The sequence below is a fragment of the Nematolebias whitei genome, chromosome 10, assembly GCF_014905685.2.
Source record: "Nematolebias whitei isolate Nwh7 chromosome 10, NemWhi1, whole genome shotgun sequence".
Taxonomy (NCBI): domain Eukaryota; kingdom Metazoa; phylum Chordata; class Actinopteri; order Cyprinodontiformes; family Rivulidae; genus Nematolebias; species Nematolebias whitei.
Genome location: NC_056507.1, coordinates 30,789,935 through 30,812,316, shown reverse-complemented (window position 1 = coordinate 30,812,316; position 22,382 = coordinate 30,789,935). Strand labels below are relative to the sequence as shown.

General features: G+C 40.6%; 1 protein-coding gene across 1 annotated transcript in view; it reads right to left on the bottom strand.

The window, feature by feature from the left end:
• Positions 1-22,018, bottom strand: part of duox (dual oxidase) — a 25,203-nt gene extending 3,185 nt beyond the window's left edge. Inside the window, exons 1-31 of the mRNA XM_037683570.1 lie at positions 21,952-22,018; positions 21,792-21,875; positions 20,104-20,268; positions 18,398-18,585; positions 18,111-18,312; positions 17,232-17,398; positions 16,832-16,895; positions 16,443-16,539; positions 16,271-16,361; positions 13,356-13,458; positions 13,101-13,273; positions 12,846-13,021; positions 12,623-12,741; positions 12,408-12,545; positions 12,196-12,312; positions 10,965-11,164; positions 10,513-10,698; positions 10,037-10,262; positions 9,624-9,717; positions 9,363-9,538; positions 9,161-9,230; positions 9,021-9,062; positions 6,854-7,032; positions 6,553-6,783; positions 4,794-4,893; positions 2,329-2,378; positions 2,098-2,225; positions 1,863-2,016; positions 1,539-1,771; positions 1,299-1,457; positions 1,069-1,224 (exon numbers count right to left, since the gene is read on the bottom strand). Coding sequence (XP_037539498.1) covers positions 1,069-1,224; positions 1,299-1,457; positions 1,539-1,771; positions 1,863-2,016; positions 2,098-2,225; positions 2,329-2,378; positions 4,794-4,893; positions 6,553-6,783; positions 6,854-7,032; positions 9,021-9,062; positions 9,161-9,230; positions 9,363-9,538; positions 9,624-9,717; positions 10,037-10,262; positions 10,513-10,698; positions 10,965-11,164; positions 12,196-12,312; positions 12,408-12,545; positions 12,623-12,741; positions 12,846-13,021; positions 13,101-13,273; positions 13,356-13,458; positions 16,271-16,361; positions 16,443-16,539; positions 16,832-16,895; positions 17,232-17,398; positions 18,111-18,312; positions 18,398-18,585; positions 20,104-20,268; positions 21,792-21,875; positions 21,952-22,018 — 4,335 coding nt within the window. The remainder of the gene's footprint in view (positions 1-1,068; positions 1,225-1,298; positions 1,458-1,538; positions 1,772-1,862; positions 2,017-2,097; positions 2,226-2,328; positions 2,379-4,793; positions 4,894-6,552; positions 6,784-6,853; positions 7,033-9,020; positions 9,063-9,160; positions 9,231-9,362; positions 9,539-9,623; positions 9,718-10,036; positions 10,263-10,512; positions 10,699-10,964; positions 11,165-12,195; positions 12,313-12,407; positions 12,546-12,622; positions 12,742-12,845; positions 13,022-13,100; positions 13,274-13,355; positions 13,459-16,270; positions 16,362-16,442; positions 16,540-16,831; positions 16,896-17,231; positions 17,399-18,110; positions 18,313-18,397; positions 18,586-20,103; positions 20,269-21,791; positions 21,876-21,951) is intronic.
• Positions 22,019-22,382: the final 364 nt, after the last annotated feature.

Genomic DNA, 22,382 nt, shown 5'->3' with positions numbered 1-22,382 from the left:
CATTTGTTATAACTGTTGTTACATTTATTATAACTGTTGTTACATTTATTATAACTGTTGTTACATTTATTATAATTGTCGTTAGTGCAGAAAAATGTGGACTGCAGCCGCCGGTAGTGCACATGTGCCACTTTACCCTAGTGGAGCATTTCACACCTTCGTTGGGGTTTCCCCTGAAAATCTCCACTCTGAGACCTGGATTCAGAAACCTCAGAGAGAACGAAGCTGTTGTCTATAAATTAACGACCGAACGTTTCATGTCGTATAAACAAAGCCTCAGACTGGCTGCCCTGTCTGTCAATCAAGTGACACATTTCAAAGATGGATGATAGGCTGACGACATCTATTTTTTCAATGCCATGCAATCTACCCATAATACCTTTGCGATCAACGTATTGGGCACCCCTGAGCTAGTTCATACTAAAGTTTCATGAATCTTACAAAACATCCCACGGTGTTTTACTTTACTAAACAATCTGACAACAGAACACAACTAAACTTCTATTTTGAGAGATTTCTTTTTTCTTTTTGTAAAACTCATCAATGCACTTTAAGAACAACTAATAATAAACAAAACTGAACAAGTACCAGCCTCTTTTTGTGTGTTTATGCTACTCTTGGCTGTGGAGCAGCCAAGAAGTTAGCTAAGTGTTTCAGTCTTCACAATAATGTAAGTTATAGAAACTTTTGATCTCGTAGCTTCAGAGGTTTTTCAGTTTGCTTCCCGTCTGACTGGTATCTGAGGAATTCAAAAACTGAACAAACACAGACTTTTTGTTCTACCTTTTAGAAACATTTTGTCCACTTCTATCCTGCTGAGAGGATGTCCAACACTGTAGGTGACTCCAGTGTTTGTCTGAATGTTTGTGTGCTTTTAAATTCTGTAAATATCTTTAGATAAGTCTTTAAGATTGAGGGAGTCCTGAGGTGCAACATGATGAGTCTTATCACAATGTTGAAAAATATTATTTTTAGTGTTACTGCTAAAAAAAAGAGTTAGATAAACATTCAGCATGGTTTCTGTCCTGTCTCTGCTTCATGTGATGCTTTGTGTTTCAGTGATCTTACCAGCATGGTCGTGCGCAGGTCAAACTTTTCAGCCACTTGAGTGATGTAAGTATGAACTGAGACCAGCTCCTCTGTGTCCATCTCCTCCACCTCCCTGATGATGTCAGAAACCCACTCAAACTGACGCTGTGTCCGGGTCACCCAAATGAAATACACCTGCACACGACATAAATGCTAGGAGGAGCACTTCAAGGCAAACTCAGTCAAGGAGATTTGATTTCGAGACACACTTTTTTACACAGAATCTTGGACTTGATGGAGGACTTGAAGACCAGGTCTTTCAGGATGGAGGCAAATGGTGTGACACCTATTCCTCCCCCCACCAGAACAGACACTTCAAAGTCATTCCACTCCTGGTGGCCCTCACCAAACGGGCCATCCAAGTAGAGCTTCAGAAGAAATGAAACATGAGTGCTACTGAAGTCAAGGAGAACGACTGAGACCTTCTCTGTGTAAACCTGATGGCTGACCTTTGGATAGGCTCCAAACTCCAGGTAGTTTTCTTCAGCGTAAAGCTCTCGGAGTCGGCTGGTCCAGGGTCCCACAGCTCGGATGTGCAGGCTCAGGGTCTCCTCATGCGGTGCTGATGTGAGTGTGAACGGGTGGTACTCATCTGTGTCCAACATCAGGCACGCGATCCGAACCCACTGGCCTGAACGGTACACAAAGCCCTGTGGTCGCTTGAATTCCAGGTGGGTCACTCCTACAGGCAGGACAGCCAGAAGCATTAGCTCAGTTAAATCAAAGAACCCACAGAGAAAATAAATACAAACATATTTAAGTTCATGTGTCACCTGAAGGCAAAAGCTCAGCCCTGACAACAGGGATCTCCAGCTTCTTCCTGCTTAGGCTGATCAGTTTGTCCAGCAGGAAGAGCAAGGCCGGAGGGATCAGGTAGATGTGGAAACGGGGCTCTTGGAGCAGAGCAAAGCTGCCATGTATAACTGTCTGTAGGATAAACATGAAGCTAGTATCACACTGCCATAAATCAGCCTCACTGTAAGGGTGCTAACGACAGGAAGTACCTACCAGAACGTACACAACAACATAGAGATAATGAGTGATCCAAAACCCACGAAAACTGATCCGACGGAAATACCGAGAGGCAAAAACATACATGAACGCAAATGTAAATAAAAGTAAGATGCCAGTAACTCCTAGAAGAAGAAAAGAGGGAATAAAAGAACATTACAATGTAACATAAGAGGCACTTTAGTTCAGTTAAAGTTTTAAAATCTAGAAACATGTTTCATGTTTTACCTGGGACAGTCTGAAAGAACCACCAGTACCACTTAGGAGGAACTTCAGCCCTAAAAGAAAACATAAACGGTAACTAACTTGATATAACCTTGTAGCATTTACACATTTCTACAGTGCCCCTGAGGTGTAAATGAACAACATTTGAAAAAAACAGAAGTACATTTCAAAAAACAAAATTAAATTTGCAACAACACAACAAAAACACAACAACATTTGAAAAAATGGAATTACATTAAGCCAAAACGGAGGTGGCCAAAGTGGAAGTGGTCGAAGCGGAAGTGGCCGGAATCACATTTGAAAATATGGAATTACATTTGGAAAAAAAAATGGAATTACATTAAGCCAAAGCGCAAGTGGCCAAATCGGAAGTGGCCGAAGCGGAAGTGGCCAGAATCACATTTGAAAAAACGGAATTACATTAAGCCAAATCGGAAGTGGCCAAAGCGGAAGTGGCCAAAGTGGAAGTGGCCGGAATCACATTTGAAAAAAGGGAATTACATTTGAAAAAAAAAAAAGAATTACATTAAGCCAAAGCAGAAGTGGCCAAAGTGGAAGTGGCCAAAGTGGAAGTGGTCGAAGCGGAAGTGGCTGAAGTGGAAGTGGCCGGAATCACATTTGAAAACTGAATTAAATTAAGCCAAACATTTTTTTCCAACATAGAACAACAGAACAATGTACAGTAACAAGATACAAATACAAACTCTCATGAAGGGTGTGGAGTCCATGCACTATTTGTTCAGTGTTTTTTCATTGAGAATCCAAAATAAAAAAAAACCCCGACTTAATTCATTATTCATTTTCATGAGGGATTAAAAAATACATTATATGTTACTGAACTTGTTACAGTACATTGTTCTGTTGTTTTATGTTGTTAATGTAGTGTACTAAGCCTGAGGTCAAATCCTGACCTTAAGGACCTTATGGGACAGAAACTGTCATTTAATTGATTTGAATCCAGAAATACAGGTTGACCCATCCTGAGACTTTCTTTCTTGAATTGATCAAGTGAAAGAACACTGTTTTCTATTATCATTACTATTTTACAAGTGTTTGATAATCAAAGTGTTTTTAGTTCAAACCATTTTTAGATGTTGCAGTGAACTAATCATTTTTAATTAACTGTGAAACAGTAATAATGATTTTTAATCCTCATGCAAAGTGGAAACCATGTTGATGTCTGTTACAGAGTAATTATGCATTTTCTGATTTTCTGTCTTTGAATGAGCAGTGTAAGTGGTCCAAGGTTGGAGTCAAACGCAAAACAAGTTGTTGGAACGAACTGTCATGTTTTTAAAATCCTCTCAGACATAAATATAGAGGCTGGCACCTGTTTTCCCCCAACTCGTCTAAATATTTCTCTCGTCTGTCTGAAAAACATTTTCAATCTGTTCCATAACATTCTTGCTGTTTTTCTGACTCCTAGTGACCTCTTACGTCACAAAAACACACCCCTGTCTGGTCGAAACGACCAATCAGGAAACTCCCAAATGAACCGGAAATAGAGCTCTTTAAATGTCGGTACTTCCTAGTTCAAACGGGTCGGGTGGAGAGTTTGCAGCTCCAGTCGTTTGGGAGAACAGAAGTCCAACATGATCCAAAGCTCTTCCGAGTCTTGTGGGATTATGACATCTTCCACCTCTGAGTGGAACTGCTGAAGGACTCCACTCATGTGAAGTCCACTCGTGAGGTGAACCTGTGTCGGACGGAATACCGTCACTACTTCGGACGATTCACAGCTGTTCCTACGGAGACGCTGAAAGGGTGCGTTAAATGGAACTCCGTACCAGTGGAATCACCTCCTCCAGGTAAAAGAGTTGATTTATACCACCTAAGTGTACTGGGGAAGAAGCTGGGAACTCACTGGAGAGTGCCGTTCTGATGCCGACACACATTTCCCTCATCCATCTTTTCATCTCCCTCCCTCTAAACTTCATCTTTCCATCTTTAAAATTCTTCTATCTGCTAGAAATCATTCCAGATATTTCCAGAAATGTCTGTGGTGAAGCTTGAGGTTTTCAACCATCGCCGTATGGTTAATCAAATTGTACAGCTTGCAAAATTAGCCATGTTGTTGTTGAAATCATTTTGCCAAATTAATGTAAATGTGTGATGTTAAACTTTGATTCTGTAAATAAATGACGCATTCATTTGATGGGTCAAAGAAAATTAACGTCTCACGATACATTTTATTAAATTCAATGCACGACATTATACAGTCCAGAAAAATGAAAGAATCCGTTTAATTTATGAATATATCATGAGTATGTTCATTCTACATTAATAAAAAATTAAAAAATTAAAAAATAAAAACAAAATACCACTTCTGCTTTGGCTTAATTTAATTCCCTTCTTTCAAATGATGTTGTATTTTTGTTGTCTATTTTTCTTTTCTTTTAAAAAAAAAATGTTGTTCATTTACACCTCAGGGCCACCTACCATTTCTCTTGTGAAATGTTAAGTATTACCCATTGTTGGCTATGACTTTGGGAAACAGGCAAGAAAGGATGCTGAGGTCGCTGACGGAAAACACGTAGACGTTTACCACGTGGCCCAAACTGTGAACAACTGCAACGAGATCACAACCAACAAAACAAACATAAACAAGAAGAGCCTGCGAAAACAAGCAGCTCAGCAGTTTTATCTTTAAAATGAAGCGTCCCTCTTCTTGCTTCTCAGTGCAGCATCTTATCCTGTTTAAGTAAAAAAACCTTAAACCTCCTTTGTCATGCCAGATGGCTGAAGTCTTCATTTAAAATTAGAAAAGATTAAATATGCCCAGACAGGATAAACGGCTGAGCTCTGAAGAGCAGGAACACGTTTCACTGCTGGTACCAACATATCAAACCACAATAAGACACAACATGTTGTTGATTAAACAAAATGTTGTAAAAATTACAAAAAAAAGTTTTTTAAAGAAAAGTGTGCATGTTCCTTTGCAATGCTCAATTATAAATGGACTGTACTTATATAGCACCTTTCTATCTTATTTCAAGATACTCAAAGCACTTTACACTACAATCAGAGCCTCATTAACCCATTCATACAGCTCTATACTAGATCTCTACAAAGCTAATTGAACAAATAATTCTAAAGAGACTAATCAGAGCTTTAGCTCACATTAATGCACTGAGGGGACATACATCAGAGGCAATGAAGGGTTCAGTGTCTTGCCCAGGGACACTTCGGCATGTGACTGCTGGTGGAGTCGAACCCCCAACTCTCGCATTGGAGGACGACTGCTCTAACCACTCAGCTACAGCTGTTACAGTTACAATGCAACTTTTAAAAAACATTTTTTGGATTTTAAGAGTAATATTTTGGATGTTATAAATTGATGTTGTTTCATACCTTCTAGCTATACTTTGTAAAAATCCAATAAAATACTGTAGTCCCTCACTACTTCGCGGTTCGACTTTCGTGGTTTTTCAATGATTGTCAACTTTAATATTACTCACGTGATTGGGACAATATGGGATAAAAAGCTAACGGGAAAAAAATATACTTCGGACAGGTGCCGCAATTTTGTATTATCTTTCAATAAGCCTGCACTGTATTGCCAGTCGAAAAGAACTACATTACCCAGAAGCCAACAGTGTTCCAGACGCTGCTTTCTGCCAAAAATGGAGAGAACATTCTGATCCGATCAGAACCTGACTAAAAAGTTCGGTCCATATTCATTTCAGCGGTGAGTGGATGCAGAGCCGACCAGAACCGGACCAGAACTGGACCAGAACTACTTCCAGCCTCATCGGAGCTACAAAGCTACAAAGCGGAGCTTGCCCGCCCATGAAGCCTCTTGAGTGGGGAGAATTTGCTTGGAGGTCTTTATCTCTATCTAGGACTCTATCTGGACCATTGCGTGGTTTTGTGACAGCTCTCTGAAGGTCCGGCTCTCTTCAAAAGAGTCTGGTGCTCAACGGATGCAGAGAGTCCATCAGAACTCGACCAGAACCGGACCAAGCCTGGAGAGTATCCATTTAAAATTTTGCAGTAGCTACATATATTGTACATATATTGTATATGTTGTTAAAATGATGTAGGTTTAAGTGTTTAGAACATTGCAAGGGTGTGGGAAGGGTTTATAAAGCCTGAAAATATATATAAGTACTAAAATAAATATAACGTTGCTACTTCGTGGTTTTTCACTTATCGCGGGGGTGTCCAGAACGTAACCCACCGCAATAATCAAGGGACTACTGTCTCATTGAAATGCTCCACACAGACCTGAGAGGACGATGGCGGTCATCGCCATGAAGCGATGGAAGTCGATGGCAGCATCGAAGGGGATGTATCGATTGAGAAAGGTCTCTCGACACAGCGTGATCAGGTTGCGGCACACGGTGAGAAGAATGTAGGGAAACAGGAAGGAGACGCCAGCCGCCGAGCCACGAGCAACGATGATCCCCACCACTGATGTCTCAGGCATACCTGTGGCCTCCGCCTGCACGGCGTAGTCTGAACACATCCAGTAAGACCATGACAATGCTATATGATCCATCAACAGGAGAAAAGGTGTTCCACTCACAGTAACACCTCTCGATGATCACACCAGCTGTGATGCCGTAGACGACGATGAAGCTCATAATGTGACGGCGGTAATTCTCGACGAAGCGCTTGAACTGCTGGACTTTCTGCCGGATGGGGTTCCTGACGTACTGGTCACGCTTCGGCTTCACATAGACATTTGGGGTCTTGACGCTTAACCTGAGAATGAGTAAATCTGTGAGGTTTTATTCTGCAGCAAAGTTTCTATTGCTCCACTGTCTGTCTGTAGTATATTTAGATCAAGACCAGAAAAAGACACTGCAACAACCATAAACAGTAAAATACATGAGGAAAATAAAAATTTCTGCAAACATGCAGTGTGAATGCTGCATGCTAAATGACTTTACTGACATTTCTGAATAAGCTAAAATGAAAAATCAAGGTTGAAGCAAGCAGGACAAATGCTAAAATGAGCAGATCACAAGCTAAAAGCTAAATGCTACAAGCTAAAACCTAAAGGCAGCTGAACAGAAGCTAAAAAATAAACAGAACAGATGTTAAGATAAAATGAGCAAAACAGTAGCTAAAATCTAAAAAACAAAAACGCTAAAAAAAACCCTGATGCAACAGATAGAGTAAGCAAAACCACAGATAAAATGTGCAATGCCACTAATAAAAAGAAGAAAACTTTAGCCAGAATTAGTGAAACGTGCTAAAGTTACCATGTATTTCTCAATTTATTTCTATGGAGAGTTTGATTCAGTTGCATATTTTGAAAAGTATAAAACTTTTAAAAAATCAGAAGTCATAACACTGTTACTGATACGTTTAACTTTTTTTTTTTTTAAATATAAAAATAGGTGAAAAAGCACAAAGTATGCAGAAAAGGTTTGATATTTGGAAGAAATTACACAAAAACTGTAATAATGCTGACTCATCGCTATAAGAAAATCACCACCAAGCTTGACTTTTTAAACAACTATAATCTGTAATCTGTTCTAAACAAAACTAATCCAAGTGAAATACAATTAAAATAAATGTAAAAAATTTAAGATATATTTTAAAAACAGTGAAAAACACATATTGTTGCTGCTGTAAAAATATAAATATTTACTCATTTAGGTCACATTTAAGTTGTGACTTATATAACTTGTACTATTCTTCATTTAAATTTAGAGAGTAATTCGTCCCTATACAAGCTGTGTGAGAGTTTGATTCACATTGCCGGCAGTAAGTCGGACCCCTTCAGGGTGGGAGGTGGACTCCACCAGGGCTGCCCGTTGTCACCGATTCTGTTCATAACTTTTATGGACAGAATTTCTCGGTGCAGCCAGTGGGATTCTGGTTCAGTGGCCTCAGGATTCCATCTCTGCTCTTTGCAGATGATGTGTTCCTGCTGGCGTCATCGTGCCGTGATCTTCAGCTCTCCCTGGAGCAGTTCACAGCCGACTGTGAAGCAGCTGGGATGAGAATCAGCACCTCCAGATCTGAGGCCATGGTCCTCAACTGGAAAAGGGTGGACTGTTCTCTTCAGGTTGAGGGTGAGGTTCTGCCTCAAGTGGAGGAATTCAAGTATCTCTGGGTTTTGTTCACGAGTGAGGGAAGAATGGAGCGTGAGACTGACAGATGGATTAGTGCAGCATCTGCAGTATTGCGGACTCTGTCCCGGTCCATTGTGGTGAAGAGGGAGCTGAGCTGTAAAGCAAAGCTCTCTGTTTACTGGTCAGTCTACATTCACGAGCTCTGGGTAGAGACCGAAAGAATGAGACTGTGGATACAGGCGGTTGAAATGAGTTTTCTCTGCAGGGTAGCTGGACTCCCCCTTAGAGACAGGGTGAGAAGTTCAGTTATCCGTGAGAGACTCAGAGCAGAACCGCTGCTCCTCCACATCAAGAGGAGCCAGTTGAGGTGGTTCAGGCATCTGGTAAGGATGCTCCCTGGGTGCCTCCGTAGGGAGGTGCCTCAGGCATGTCTGATTGGAAGAAGACCCTGAGGAAGAGCCAGGACATGCTGGAGAGACTATGTCTCTCTGTTGGTCAGGGAACGCCTTGGAGTCCTCCCAGAAGAGCTGGAAGAGATGTCTGGACCTCCTTGCTCAAGCTGCTGCCCCTGAGACCTGACTTTGGATCAAGTGGAAGATAATGGATGGAAGGAGTAATTTGTGAAAAGCAAATAAATTAAAAAAAACAATTAAAAAAGAGGCATACTTTTTCCGTCTGCGTAACTCCAGTCCATCTGTTTTGTTGGTGCTGCGGACAGAAGTAAAAAAAAAAACAATTTTCATGAAGAACAATCTCTTATTCTTTATTTTCTAGTTTTGTTTTATGTCTTTAGGTTGTTTTCTTACCTGTTTGCTGGGCAGATGAAAGACACACGTTGGTATTGACTTAGACGTTTCTTTTCCTGTTTCTCCACCCCTGCACACACACACACACACGCACGCACGCACGCACGCATGCACACACACACACACACACCCACACACACACACATGAATAACCAAAGTCAGGGTAAGGAAAGAACAAACACCAACTTGAACTTTCTTCAACCTTTAACATTGAGCTGAGCAAACTGCAGCTCCTTCTCATGATCCTTCAAGAGGAAGTGGAAGTCCGCCCATGAGATTTTCTCCCTGTCATCAAAGCCTGCGGCCTGCATCATGGCCTTGATGCCATCCTCTGCCTGCTTCTTTGACAGTGCTCCGTTGGAGAGTTCAATGAAAGACCTGCAGTCAATCAAAAGAGTGAAGAAGATCCGACAGAGAAAACTTTGTGCAGCTGCAATGACTGAAAGGTAAATGCTACTGAAACCTGAGCATTCTGGCAAATTCGTCTTTGGATAAGTAACCAGTTCCACCGATGTCATTCATGGAAAACATCAGTTTGGACTTTTCCTCTGGAGACCCTGTGATCAAACACACATCTTGGCTGATGTCATATGAGCAAATCACATCTACATTTCATAAAACTAGCTGGATAAATCTATGCAGCCTTAAGAGATTCTCAAAGAGGCCGTCCAATAATGTGATAACCAACCAAAACGACCTCACATTTAAAAAAATTTAAAGAACGTTTTTGTCCATTGTCTAAATCATACATATTTCTGTTAAAAATAAATGCACATGGTTAAATTTTTACCATATAAGACACAAACCTGGCACAAAAATGGTCGAATCGACAATAATGTGTTGTTTGGATGTTGATATTAAAAGGAATAATTTCACCTTTCATAAAGATAACTATGACATCAAGGAACTCTTGGAAGGAGAGGTAACCGTTTCCATCTTTATCAGCCAGCGTGAACATGGAGTCCACAAACAAGGAGTCGGCCTTCAGGCAGAGTGCGTCAGCAAACTCTGACGCCGTCAGCTCGCACTGAAGGACCTCTCGGGCTCGCATGCGAGAAACGCCGCTCATATCTCCGGCGTCACACTTCTCTATTTCCAAGACCTGTGCACCAGCAGGACAGTGAGGAACGGTGTTATTATTTATGACCAGAGGCTAATATCTTTAACGTCAGATGAACATGTTATTACACATGAGGACACTGTCCACACCAGCCAACAATTAGTTCTTCTGGCCTGAGGTCAGCCCTCATCTGACCTCAAACAAGAACTGACGACATTTTGTGGCTAAGTGTGAAGTAGCTCCTGCTGTACGAGAGGAGAGGATGAGGTAAAGGACCCAAAGCTGATTGTACCTTTGAGAAAGCGTGTCGAATGAAAGTTTCCACAATCTGAGCCCGTTCCTGTTTGGTAAGAGCCTCCTTCAGCAGTTCCTTCTCACTCATCTCCTTCACTCTAATCTCCTGCCTGATTTCTGCCACCTCCAAGCGCAAGTGCCTGATGAACTCGGAGCGTTTGCTCACGTCATCAAAAAACAGAACCTGAATGGGCAAACAGGGAAAACGATAAGCAAGACTGGAGGAGCATAAAAGTGATGGAGATCAGGTGTATCTGCAGAGTCATGCTTACTCCAGTGAACTGTAAAATAAAAGCACAGAAAACTTTAATTTAAGGTAAAAACTGGATGAGCACAAAGAATCCTAAAAGTTAATACAAGTTCTTACACAATGTGCAGTAAAATGTCCGTTCCCTCTTTTCTTGCAGGCTGAATGTGAATTTTTAAGCAATCAGCTGCTACAATACTAACCAGGTCGTACTCTTTTGGTACTTTGAGGAGCAGAGCTTTATGGTAACGGTCGTTGGAGAGAAGGACATCTATGTAGTCCTGATTGCCCAGATTCAGGCAGCGGTGAGAAGGCCCAGATCTGTCAAAGACCTGCAGCCGCCTCTTTTCGACCTCCACGCTCACTGGCTGCAGCTGCTTTTCATGGCCATGCCACTCGTATGCTGCAGGGAAAAAGAAAAAGAAGCACATGAACAGAAAAAACAACAGGGGGAAGTGTAAACTAACAAGATATAGAAACACATTGAAGTTTGATATTGACTACCGTATTTTTCAGACTATAAGGCACTCTTAAAATCCTTTAATTTGATCAAAAATTGACAGTGAGCCTTATAATCCGGTGCGCCTGACGTATTAATTCTGGTTGTGCTTACTGACTTTGAACCGATTTTATGTGTTACAACTGAACACTGTTGAGAGTTATTGTGAATGAGTGGAATAAAGTTTGACTTATCTCATTGTTTTGTTTTGCTTAATGCACCTTATAGTCTGAAAAATATGGTATAGTTTATGAGCTAACCCTGTTCTATGCTAACACTTGCTGACACGTTTGGGTCATTACATCCAAGAAAGTCAGCACTGCAGTAAATCTACTTCTACTGAGGAGGGAGAGCCCTTTTCTTCAAACAAGACACACAAAACTACAAATGAAACATGCAGTTGTGTCGTGTAGTCGTATATGTAACAAGTGGATAGTTAACTATGTGTTGTGTTCCCAGGGGGAAGGATTAGAGGGGAACACAGACCAAGCGCAGGCTACATGGTTCATGTAATGTAGCTGAGCCCATGTGTTCAGTAAAGTTTACATTTGTAATGATCAATTCTGTACAGTTAGATACAACAGAACAAAGTGAAACAATAATAAGATTTAAATTGTGTATTTTGTTGAAAATTGGCATCAGCTGCATTTCGGAGATTCTGTTTGACCAGTTTGTAAACCTTTTCCATTCTTGTTGTATTTCCTTTTTGACTTTCTAAAATCACTCTTTACTTATCAAGTCTATACTGTTTCACTTACCACGTGTTTTTACAATTACTTTCCCCAGCTGCTGTGATCGTTAAGTGTCTTACGTGGTTATTTTGTGTACATTCAAAGACATTTTGCAGGCCAAGACTAGAGGCAAGATGCTGAATGTAATCCTAATGTTATAATCAAAACAGCACGTTCCAAACAATGTTTCCACAGATTTCATACCAGTAATTCCCACAGATGGCTCCTCTGCTCTGTCACCAGCTTTGGCCTTTGTCCTTTGAAACTTCCTGTACCTGTACTTCCGCAGATATGCCACCATGCACGCCACCAGATAGCTCACTGTGAAGATCAAACAGTCAAATGCTTCACAACTAAACGTTTAATGAGAGATGTCAGCGTTACTACTGTACAAAAGGAAAAGGTAAGACGCTGACCGACAGGGAAGAGGAACATAGCAATGATAAATATGGAGAAGCCTGCATGACTCCCATCAAAGTAATTAAATTTTGTTGCATTGGTGCAGGGCTGCAGCATTGATGCATTCAGCTGTGCGGGCTGAGGACAGGGGTCACCTGTGGGCGAGAGAGACTGTCAATGAATATTTATTCAAATTAAACAAACACAGCTGTATCACGAGTTGTTTTATTACCATCCCTCCAAAAAAAGGCATTTTTTTGTATATCAGTGGCCTCTGCGTTTGTGACTGCAACGATGACATCATGATACGTGACATCACGGATTGTCTGGATCTCCTCATCCGTGAACAAACTGAAAATGATCCCAAAGTGAGAACACGGAGATAAGACGGCAAGAAAAAAGCAACGTTCATCTACAGTATAAATATCTCTAACATTATTAGTCGTGAAGATTACCCATTCTGTTTGTTCTCAAACCAGAAGCGGTCTCCGTTCCTGATGCGTTCAAACTGGTCCAGGATTATGGCAGAGAAAACCAGACCTGGGCCGTCAGTGGACTCAAGCAGTCCTCCAGGGAAGAGCTCCAGACGTGAAACGTCTCCGTCGTACATTTCTGCAACGCTGCGAAGCAACTTTTGCAGCAAAACGTAAAACAGAGTTTAGTTCACGTGGTTATTTAGACTTTTCGTTTTATTAATCATCAGCTTTTACCTGCGGGTTGGTCCGGTTGAGTTCAGGATTGATTTCTTCAAATGTGTTCACGGGCGGCAGGTCCAGAGCGTTTCTCAAACTGTTGTAACTTTGCAGACCGAAGTCTCTTCCTCTCTGGATGGTTAGAGCCACCAGATCCGTGCGGGTGAACCTTAGCGGTCCGTACATGTAATCTGTCAAAGGAGAAATCCCATCAGAGCTGTACGTTCTCTCTTGCTGGTGGTGAATAATACACACGGAGCGAATAACAAAAACCTCTTAGGTCCTCCACAACAACACGGTCTTCTCTCTCTGCGATCTGAGAGGCCATGCCCATCAGGAGATCATCCACATCCTGACCTGTCCTCACATTGACCCTCTGGAGAAGACAGATAAATGTTTAGGATCAATTCAATTCAGTTTATTATAGCGCCAAGTCACAACAGAAGTCATCTCAGGGCACTGAACAGAAACATTCATATACATAATAAAGTAGGGGTGTAACAATACATCGATTTAAATTGATATATCGATTAAATGATTAATGATTCAATTATATTGTGACAAAACTAAAACATTGATTCATATGACTGAGGAACAGCTTCTACCCTGAGGCTGTTAGACTCATGAATCTCTAACTAGAATAATCACTGTGAAAAACCATATCATGTTGCTGCTGATCTGTTTCATGTTGCTGCTGATCTGTTTCAATGTTGATGTGTTCATGCGTGAACATCTGCTCACACAGACTCATGTTCATGTTTGTGCTGATGTTCAATGTTTTATGTTATGAGTGCTTAGTGTATATTTAGTTGATGTTTTTCTTAGTTCATATCTTAGATGTTATTACTGTTTTTCTTATACATTTTATTGTCGGATGTAACTGGGACCCCGTGTACATAATTTCGCTCCACCACATGTACCACATGAGGTGCGAATGACAATAAAGAAACTCTGACTCTGACTGATATCGTCATTTTTAAAACATGCTTTTATTTTGAAATTCCCAAGGCACGTCTGTGTCACCATTTCCGTGCGCGGCTGCGCTCTGCGGCCGCCTCAGCAACATGGCAGACGAGGCAGAAAACACAGATAATGAACTTCACTCTCCTGCTGGATTTAAATCGACTCTGTGGAAATATTTTGGATTCTGACAGAAGGACGGCTCAACACACAGAACTCATGTCGTATGCAACAGGTGCCAGTGTGAGTTCAAATACTCGGGAAACAACTACTTTGGCTGCTCACCTGAAGAAGAAACACGACATTGATAGCCATGTTATGTAAGCTCAATATCTATTTTTGTTTCTTTATAACTTAAAGGTCATCAGGGAACTTTTAAGTTAACTGGTTTAAAAATGCACTTAAACATGAGAAATGTGAGACTATACAGAACAGGTCATTTATTTTTATTTTTTCATTAATTAAGAAAAAAAATTATTTTAATGCCTGGTGCCTGTAATATCAGAAATAAAATGGTTACATCATATTTGAATTGTTTTTGTAAATGTATTTATATGTAAATGAGATGGGCATTTGATATCGCAATATATAGATCGCAGACTTGTGAATCGAATAGAACCGAAATCGTATCGTTACGAACTTTGTGATAAAGAAAAATCGTATCGTCATATAAACAAATCAATATAATATTGTATCGTGGCAAAGCTGGTGATTTACACTCCTATAATAAAGTAAGTTAATAACATTATTTATCTGAGGAGCAGACTGCTTTGAATTTAACTCCATCACAGAACTCTCATCTTGAGCAAACATGAAGGCGACAGTGGAAAGAAAAAACTCCCTCGTGAGGAAGAAACCTGTAGCAGAACCAGGTTCATGAAAAGCGGTCATCTGCTTCGACCGTTTGAGAGGAACAGATACACAACGGCAGGTCAAGAATCACATTAAGATAGAAATAGTAGCAAATGGAAATTATTCATATGTATGAATTTGTAACTTTTCATTTTAGGAAATGAGGTCAATTTGTCCTCTAGTAGTCTAAGCCTATAGCAGCATAACAAGCCGACCCTAACTATAGGATTTATCAAAAAGGAAATACTTAAACCTAATCTTAAAACTGGACAATGTGTCAGTCTCATGGACAGAAACTGGAAGTTGGTTCCACAAGAGAGGAGCCTGATAACTGAAAGATCTTCCTCCCATTCTGCTCTTGGAAACTCTAGGAAACACTAGTAAACCTGCAGTCTGAGAGCAAAGTGCTCCGTTAGGAAAATATGGAACAATAAGACCTGTGATATAAGATGGAGCTAGGTTGTTGAGAGCTTTATAGGTTAGAATTAAGATTTGGAATTAAATTCTGGACTTGACAGGGAGCCAATGGAGAGAAACTAAAACTGAAAAAAAAAATGGATCAAGTGTGAAAACCGTTCCAAAAACACAGAAATATGTGATATCAGCTTGTGCACCTTATTTTCGTCAACACAAACAAACGTTAAATGAATGTAACTAATGATGTTACATGCAATAAGCTCTGGTATTACTTGAACAGTTGTATAATTACTTCGATGTAAAATAAATTAATTAATTATAAAAGTGTCGAGTCTCCATTTTAGTTTGAGGTTATCCATTTTCAAAATGAACAGAGAGCTTAGACATTACAGGTCTTCATCATGCATGTTGTTTTGGTAAACAGCTAGAACACCAACAGTGAAAAACACATCTGTAATTTCAGATCTAATGACATTATCTTGTCGGAATAGTTGGTTTTAAAAAGGCCAGTGTTAACCAACACAACACACATTAAACAGTGAGGCGTCATCATCTCTCACTGTGAGCGTTGTCTCCATTTATCTCTGAGGAACCTTTAAATTATCTGTATTCAGCAGAACATGAATGTTCTTAAGATCTCCCTGTAGGTGAAAAGAAACACTTCAGTCTCATTGTTGTTCTCAGGATTTGTTAAAGAGCAGCTTAATTATTTTTAAACCTGATGTGTCATTAGAAGAATCTATTAAAAGAGGATGAGCACATGCAAAGAAAGTGTATTTAACACCACGCAGAGCATCTTTTAAAGGGTATACTGTACGTTTTATTATCCTAAAGGCCAGTCTTATTTTTGGTGCTTTTCTACCATAAAATAAACTAAGTTGTGCTGTAGATACAAAACAACATTTAAAAAAGTGGATAAAATTCATGTTTAGCCGTCCATGAACTCTGAGTGTACGTACGTGACGTTTCCAGAAGCTGTGACAAAGCCGCAGTGCTGGTGATGTGATTCCATCAGAGCTGATAATCTTTCGAAAGTGACAGGTTCGGTTTCTGTCAGGAAGAAGCAGAATCAACAATGTAAGAGAAAATATTTCCTTCAGAATCTGTTCTCTGGATATTGTGAGTCCTCACCTCATGTAAACACCAGGTGGAGCCATAGTGACGCCAAATCTTATGGCAGCAGCTTGAAACTCAGGAGAGATCCCTGGATCAACAAACTTCTGGTAACCTGGAAAAGCATAACGTAACACAAGACAGAAAGACTAAAATCTCCAGCTTCATCCAAAACGTCAAAGTAAATAATATCCTGGGATCATCAGGCTGTTGTTCTTGAACTTTCTTCAGCTGCGGCTGCCCATTCAGCAGAAAGAGGGAGACTCTTGGGTGATGCTTTTGCTGATGGAGCACATATTTGTCAAACAGCACCAGCGATAGCTCACCTCACCACGGATTGTGGCCAGTGGTGCATCACGTGTTCCCCATGCACTTGTACGTGCACGTTCTCTGCGGCTAAATCTTACCTGGGTATGGAGGAAGCTTTTTGTCTCCGAGGAATCCTGGCAGCCATTCATAAACAGCAATATTCTGTGTGAAAATGCAGAAAAGATCAAAGTGAAGGCAGTTTCTTTAACGTACATGAGCTGCCTGACACAAACTGCAGATCTGTGCAACAATAAATTTGCAGTGCTCATATTTTTCACGACATTTGCTTGTTTTATTAGTTAAAGCGAATGATAATCCTTCAAGACATTGTTAACCCTAACGTTTTATGAGCACACTGATGTTCTAGAGAATACGTGCAGGACACGTGAGATGACGTCCCGGTCCTTAAAGACGTTGATGCAAACTCCATCTTTCCAGAGTGCAAATTAAATCAGCATCAGTGCAGCGAGGGGATTACACCAGATCTTTCCCTTCTACCTGGAGCGTGGCCACAACGATCTTCCTGGCGTGTTGAAACAGCTCCTCATCTGACCACTCTGGGTGTTTCTTATGCAGCTCGTCGGCGACATAATTGTGGTAGCGAAACCAGATAATCCCCTCTGCTGCCGTGAACACGTTCTCATTGGCCCAGGCGTTTCCCAACTCTGGACAGAAAGGATGGCACAAACAAGGAAGTTTTGCTATTTCATCAGGTTGGTTAACGTCACTGTGACCAACGCATGAAGACGGATGGATGTAGGTCAAACGTGGAAAAGTGTTTCTTTACCCAAAATGCTGCTTATCACATATGTTCTGTGCAGAATCCTGTCACAGTGAGGGACACATACCTCTGAGCACGTACATAAAAGTAAAATATATTGTTTGGTTTTTCTAGGAATGGGTCAGCAATGCAAGGACATTAGGACCAGCTCCCCCCTTCTCTCTGATAAGGATAATAAGTGTGCAACTTTCACAACACTGGCAACAAAACACTGGTTTTATGACACATCCACATCTTCTTCTCTGCTATTGAAACAAGGATTTAGTCTGGTCAGTGTAACATGACATTTACACAATAATTAAAGAGTCACGTCAGGCTGGGCCTCTTTTGACTCAGGCTCCGACTGCAATCCTGATCTAGGGGTGAAATATTGTTTGCAAACTATTTTTTGTCCTTGGCAGTTCGCAGTATCGACATGGTGGTTATTGCTACACAGAGTGTTTTCTTTTGGACCGGATGAAGATTTCATTATCGTCTAGCAAGCCTATAAAAAATGACTAAATATTACTAGAACCACTGTTTAGAGTGAGCTCCAAACATATACCTTTCATTGCACCCAGCTACTAAAGAGGATGCATTTGAGTGTACAGCCTCACCGTAAAGGTCTTGTGGTCCATGTTCTCCTGTTGAGGGATCAGGAGAGCTCCACATGAAATTGAGGTCCCCTCCCTGACTTGGCATGTTCCATTCAGATCCTGAAGTCAAGAGACCTCCAGAGAAGCTTCTCAGGGAGTCAGACCAAGAAGAGGAGGGACCGTAGATGGAGCTTCCATCGATCCACGCCGTCACAGAGTTAACCTGCGGGAGTTTACTCAGTTTGTGTCCCACACAATAAAGAAAGACGCCTGAGCAGCTGTTTTTAAAATAGTTTACCAATCGTCACCTGTGTGCGAGGGTTGCTGGGACTCTGCCCAGACTCCTTGTCCCACTGTCCTCTCTGGAAGGGCAGCAGGACATTCCCGGTGGCGGTGGGGTCAAAGACAGGGTCACCTTTAGGGACTTGGATGTTCAAGAACTCTGGTGGACAACCAGGAGTTCTTGAGTCAAAAATCTCGAAAGCAACGTGATAACCTGTAAAAACATCAGTATGTAAAGCATTTAGAAATGTAAATATTTGCTTTCTTATCCAATGATGTTCTGAGAACCTAAGGATACGCGTATGTAAAACTGCACGGAGAACTCGGGACTTTAGGAGGATAAAATCGATTTGCAGCAAACGAGGAGTTAGCTAAAGTGCGTTGAGATGATTTCCAGAAATCTAATAAAATTGCAGCATAATGGTAAATACTGTTTTTATAAAATATTATTGTTACAGAACCTGTCCATCATTAAACAGGGGTGGAGGCCTCCGTGTTCAATTGTCCCCCTCTTACAATGCTGTTACTGCTAGTATCACTCAGCCCCCTGTGAATAGTAAACAGCCATCAGAGTGCTAATGATCCATCGTTAGGCTGATGGTCCTCCTTTAGCATGTGAACAGCTGGTGTTGGATGTCTCCAATAAACTGGTTGATCCATTATGAGAAGGTGCTGTTTATAAGAGTGAGTTTTTTGCAGCTCCTCAGGCTGAAGAAGTCATTTGGATAAACGATGAAACATTTCAAGAAAAATAATCCGTCCAGAGGACCTGACTTTACTTTGTTAGATTTTTTTTTCCTGATTATTGAGCATGCATCAGGACATTATTGTTACAAGTCATAAAAACAGGATACTCTCAGAAAAAAACTACCCAGTTGTACCTATAAGGGTAAAAATGTACTTGGGGAGATCCTCAACATCAGTCTTTAGTCTTGTTTCTTTAGCTTTGAAGCCCTTTACCCTAGGCCTAGATTTTTAGTACAAAACGGGACCCTTAAAAAATACAAAATATATGCCTTTGACAGGAATTGTTCTAGTAGTCCATTTCTTATTTGAACTTACTGGTTCATCAGCACTTGCGACCTGTCCAGGGTGTACCCCGCCCCTTGCACAGTGATTGCTGGACATGGGCACCGGCGACCCCCCGTGACCAAAAATGGAAGAAGTGGGTAAAAGATAATGGATGGATGGATGGTAAAAGATAATGGATGGATGGATGGTAAAAGATAATAGATGGATGGTAAAATATAATGGATGGATGGATGGTTCTTCAGCTGACATGGATCTTTTGCTCATTATGAACCAAGGTTTTCCCAAAATAAGTTTGTACACATGATGTTTTGTTCTAAAAGCAAACACTGCCAATGAGGTAACCCACTAACAATTTATTCAATTAAATTATATTAGATTATACAAAAACTCCCTTTTACCCAAGTTTGGTTTCAGGATGTTCTGGTTATATAGACTTACTGTAAATAAATACTTTTAATAAAGACAAATGTGAGTACCAGTAGTCTGATCTGTAACAAGGTTGAGTCAGAAAAAAGGTTTGTAGGCTCAATCATCCAGGTAGACAACAAAAAAAGGTTAAACCATGTCATCTGGACCAGTTTATTTAAGGTTGAGTCAGGTCCTCTGGACAGTCTTCTTTGTGGAAATGTTTCATCTCACCTGAGGGGATTCCTATTTAGTCTTCTTTTACAGCTTGTGGAATAAACTGTTTAATATTTACCGAAGAAGAGAGACAGCACGGTCCGGTTGCGTGTGGAGGGCAGACCGGAGGGCCCTTCAGTTAGAAGCCTGCTCAGCTTGCGGGGGTTTGGCTGCAGTGGCTCGTGGACAGCTTGGTAAACCCCATCCCAGTAGTGCGCGGGCATGAGGCGAACAAGATGAGAACCTGCACAAGCACAAAGGCAGCTGGAGAAAATGCTATTTCTGCAAAACATGATGTGAAAGTCAAGCACCGAAAGACTGAAGACATTTTCTGTTGAAGCTAAAACTACGCTGTTAAAACTAAAAGAACCGGAACGCCATCTAAAAGCTAAAGGGAGCTAAATTTGAGCTAAAAACAAAAAGGAGCAAGACACAAGCCAAACCTAGCAAAACCCTAGCTAAAAGTAAAATACTAAAAAATAAAAGTAATAAAATGGTAGGCTAAAGTTGAAGAAGCTTGCTAAAAGTAGCTTGATTGCAAAGCTAGATAAAATTAAAAAGTAATAAAACACTAGCTTCAAGGTAAATGTAATACATCTCCGGCTAAAAGTAGGCTAACATAAGCTAAATGTACCAAACCGTAGTCAACACGTACTAGCAAAAAACATAGGAAAATGCTAGTTAAAGGTAGAACACTTCCCAAATGTGACACATTGGCTAAAATGCAAAAGTAGCAAAACACCAGCTAATACAGCATAGCAAATTTTTTTCTAAAAGTTGGAAGAAAGCACAGGCTAAATTTAGCAAAAAAAGTAGCTAAAAGTAGCAGATGCTAACTAAAAGCAGTAAATGCAAGCTAAAAGTAGAACACTTGCTAAAAGTAGCAAATGCAAGCTAAAAGTAGAACACTAGCTAAAAGCATCAACCTAAAAGTAGCAAATGTGAACTAAAAGTTGCAAATGCAAGCTAAAAGTAGAACACATGCTAAAAGCAGCAAATGCAAGCTAAAAGTAGAACAATTACAAGTAGCAAATGCAAGCTAAAGTAGCAAAAGCAAGCTAAAAGCAGAACCCTAGCTAAAAGCAGCAAATGCAAGCTAAAAGAACACTAGCTAAAGGTAGTAAATGCCAGCTAAGAGTAGAAAATGCAAGCTAAAAGTAGAACAATAGCTAAAAGTAGCAAATGCAAGCTAAAATTGGAACACTAGCTAAACGTAGCAAATCCTAAGTAGTAAAACTGTGTAAAAGCAGCAAATGCAAGCTAAAAGAAAACTAGCTAAAGGTAGCAAATGCCAGCTAAGAGTAGAAAATGCAAGCTAAAAGTAGAACACTTGCTAAAAGTAGCAAATGCTAGCTAAAAATAGTAAACATTAGTTAAAAATGCAAGCTAAAAGTAGCCATTCTAAAAGAAAAAAAAGTAATAAAACGCTAGCAAAACATAGTACAACAGTAGCTTAACTGTAAAAGAAGCAAAATGTTAAAAGCTAAAATTGAAAAAAGGCTAGTTAAAAAGCTAAAAGTAGCATGACCAAATGTTTTTGAAGAAACTGGTGATGTCACTGTAACAGGTAATATTCTTGTAAATAAAGTCAAAACATTTTTGAACAGTTACAAACACCAAAAGATGCAGCCTGAATCTTCAGAACAAGCTCGGCATTAAAACCAGAGAGCAGAGAAGTAGTGTCAGAAAAGGCGCGGGTGAAGAGAACAGCTGAGTCAGCAGGTGCCGCTGGTCACGTGACCCTCCTCCCTCCGAGCCGGGACTCACCTACAGCTCCACGTCTGGGACTGCCCAAACTGTTGTACCAGCCGTCAAAACGAGGCACCTCCCAGGTCATCTCACACCGACAACCTGCTCGTTTAAGAAAGAAACGTGATGTAAATGTCAGGAACTGTGTCGGTGAGTTTATTCGCTGTTGTTTACTCACGGTCAGTGACGGTGAGCACCAAGACGACCACTGCGCGCGCACTCCAAAGCCATTTACGCAAATCCATTGATGCGAGAGATGCACTCAAGCCAAGGGAAGTGAAGGACTTTAACAAAGTGACGACAACCTGCAGGTAATCGACATTTGCTTTTCTATTTATTTCCGTACTGTATTTAGTTTTGCAGAGATACAACCATACAGACAATGCAGTCACATCAATGAACTGCTAAAATAATAATACAAAATGTGATTATTTTAGTTTCCCTAAGACTTCGTTAATCTCTTAATAAAGAAGACAAAGTAGTGAGTCTCACCCCGAGCAGAGATGTTGAACAGGACAGCTGGTTTGAGCTCAGGTGCACCTCTGAATAAAACTGCTGCTCAGCTCTTCACAAACTGGCTGCAACCCATTTCTCAACTGGGAATGGCCT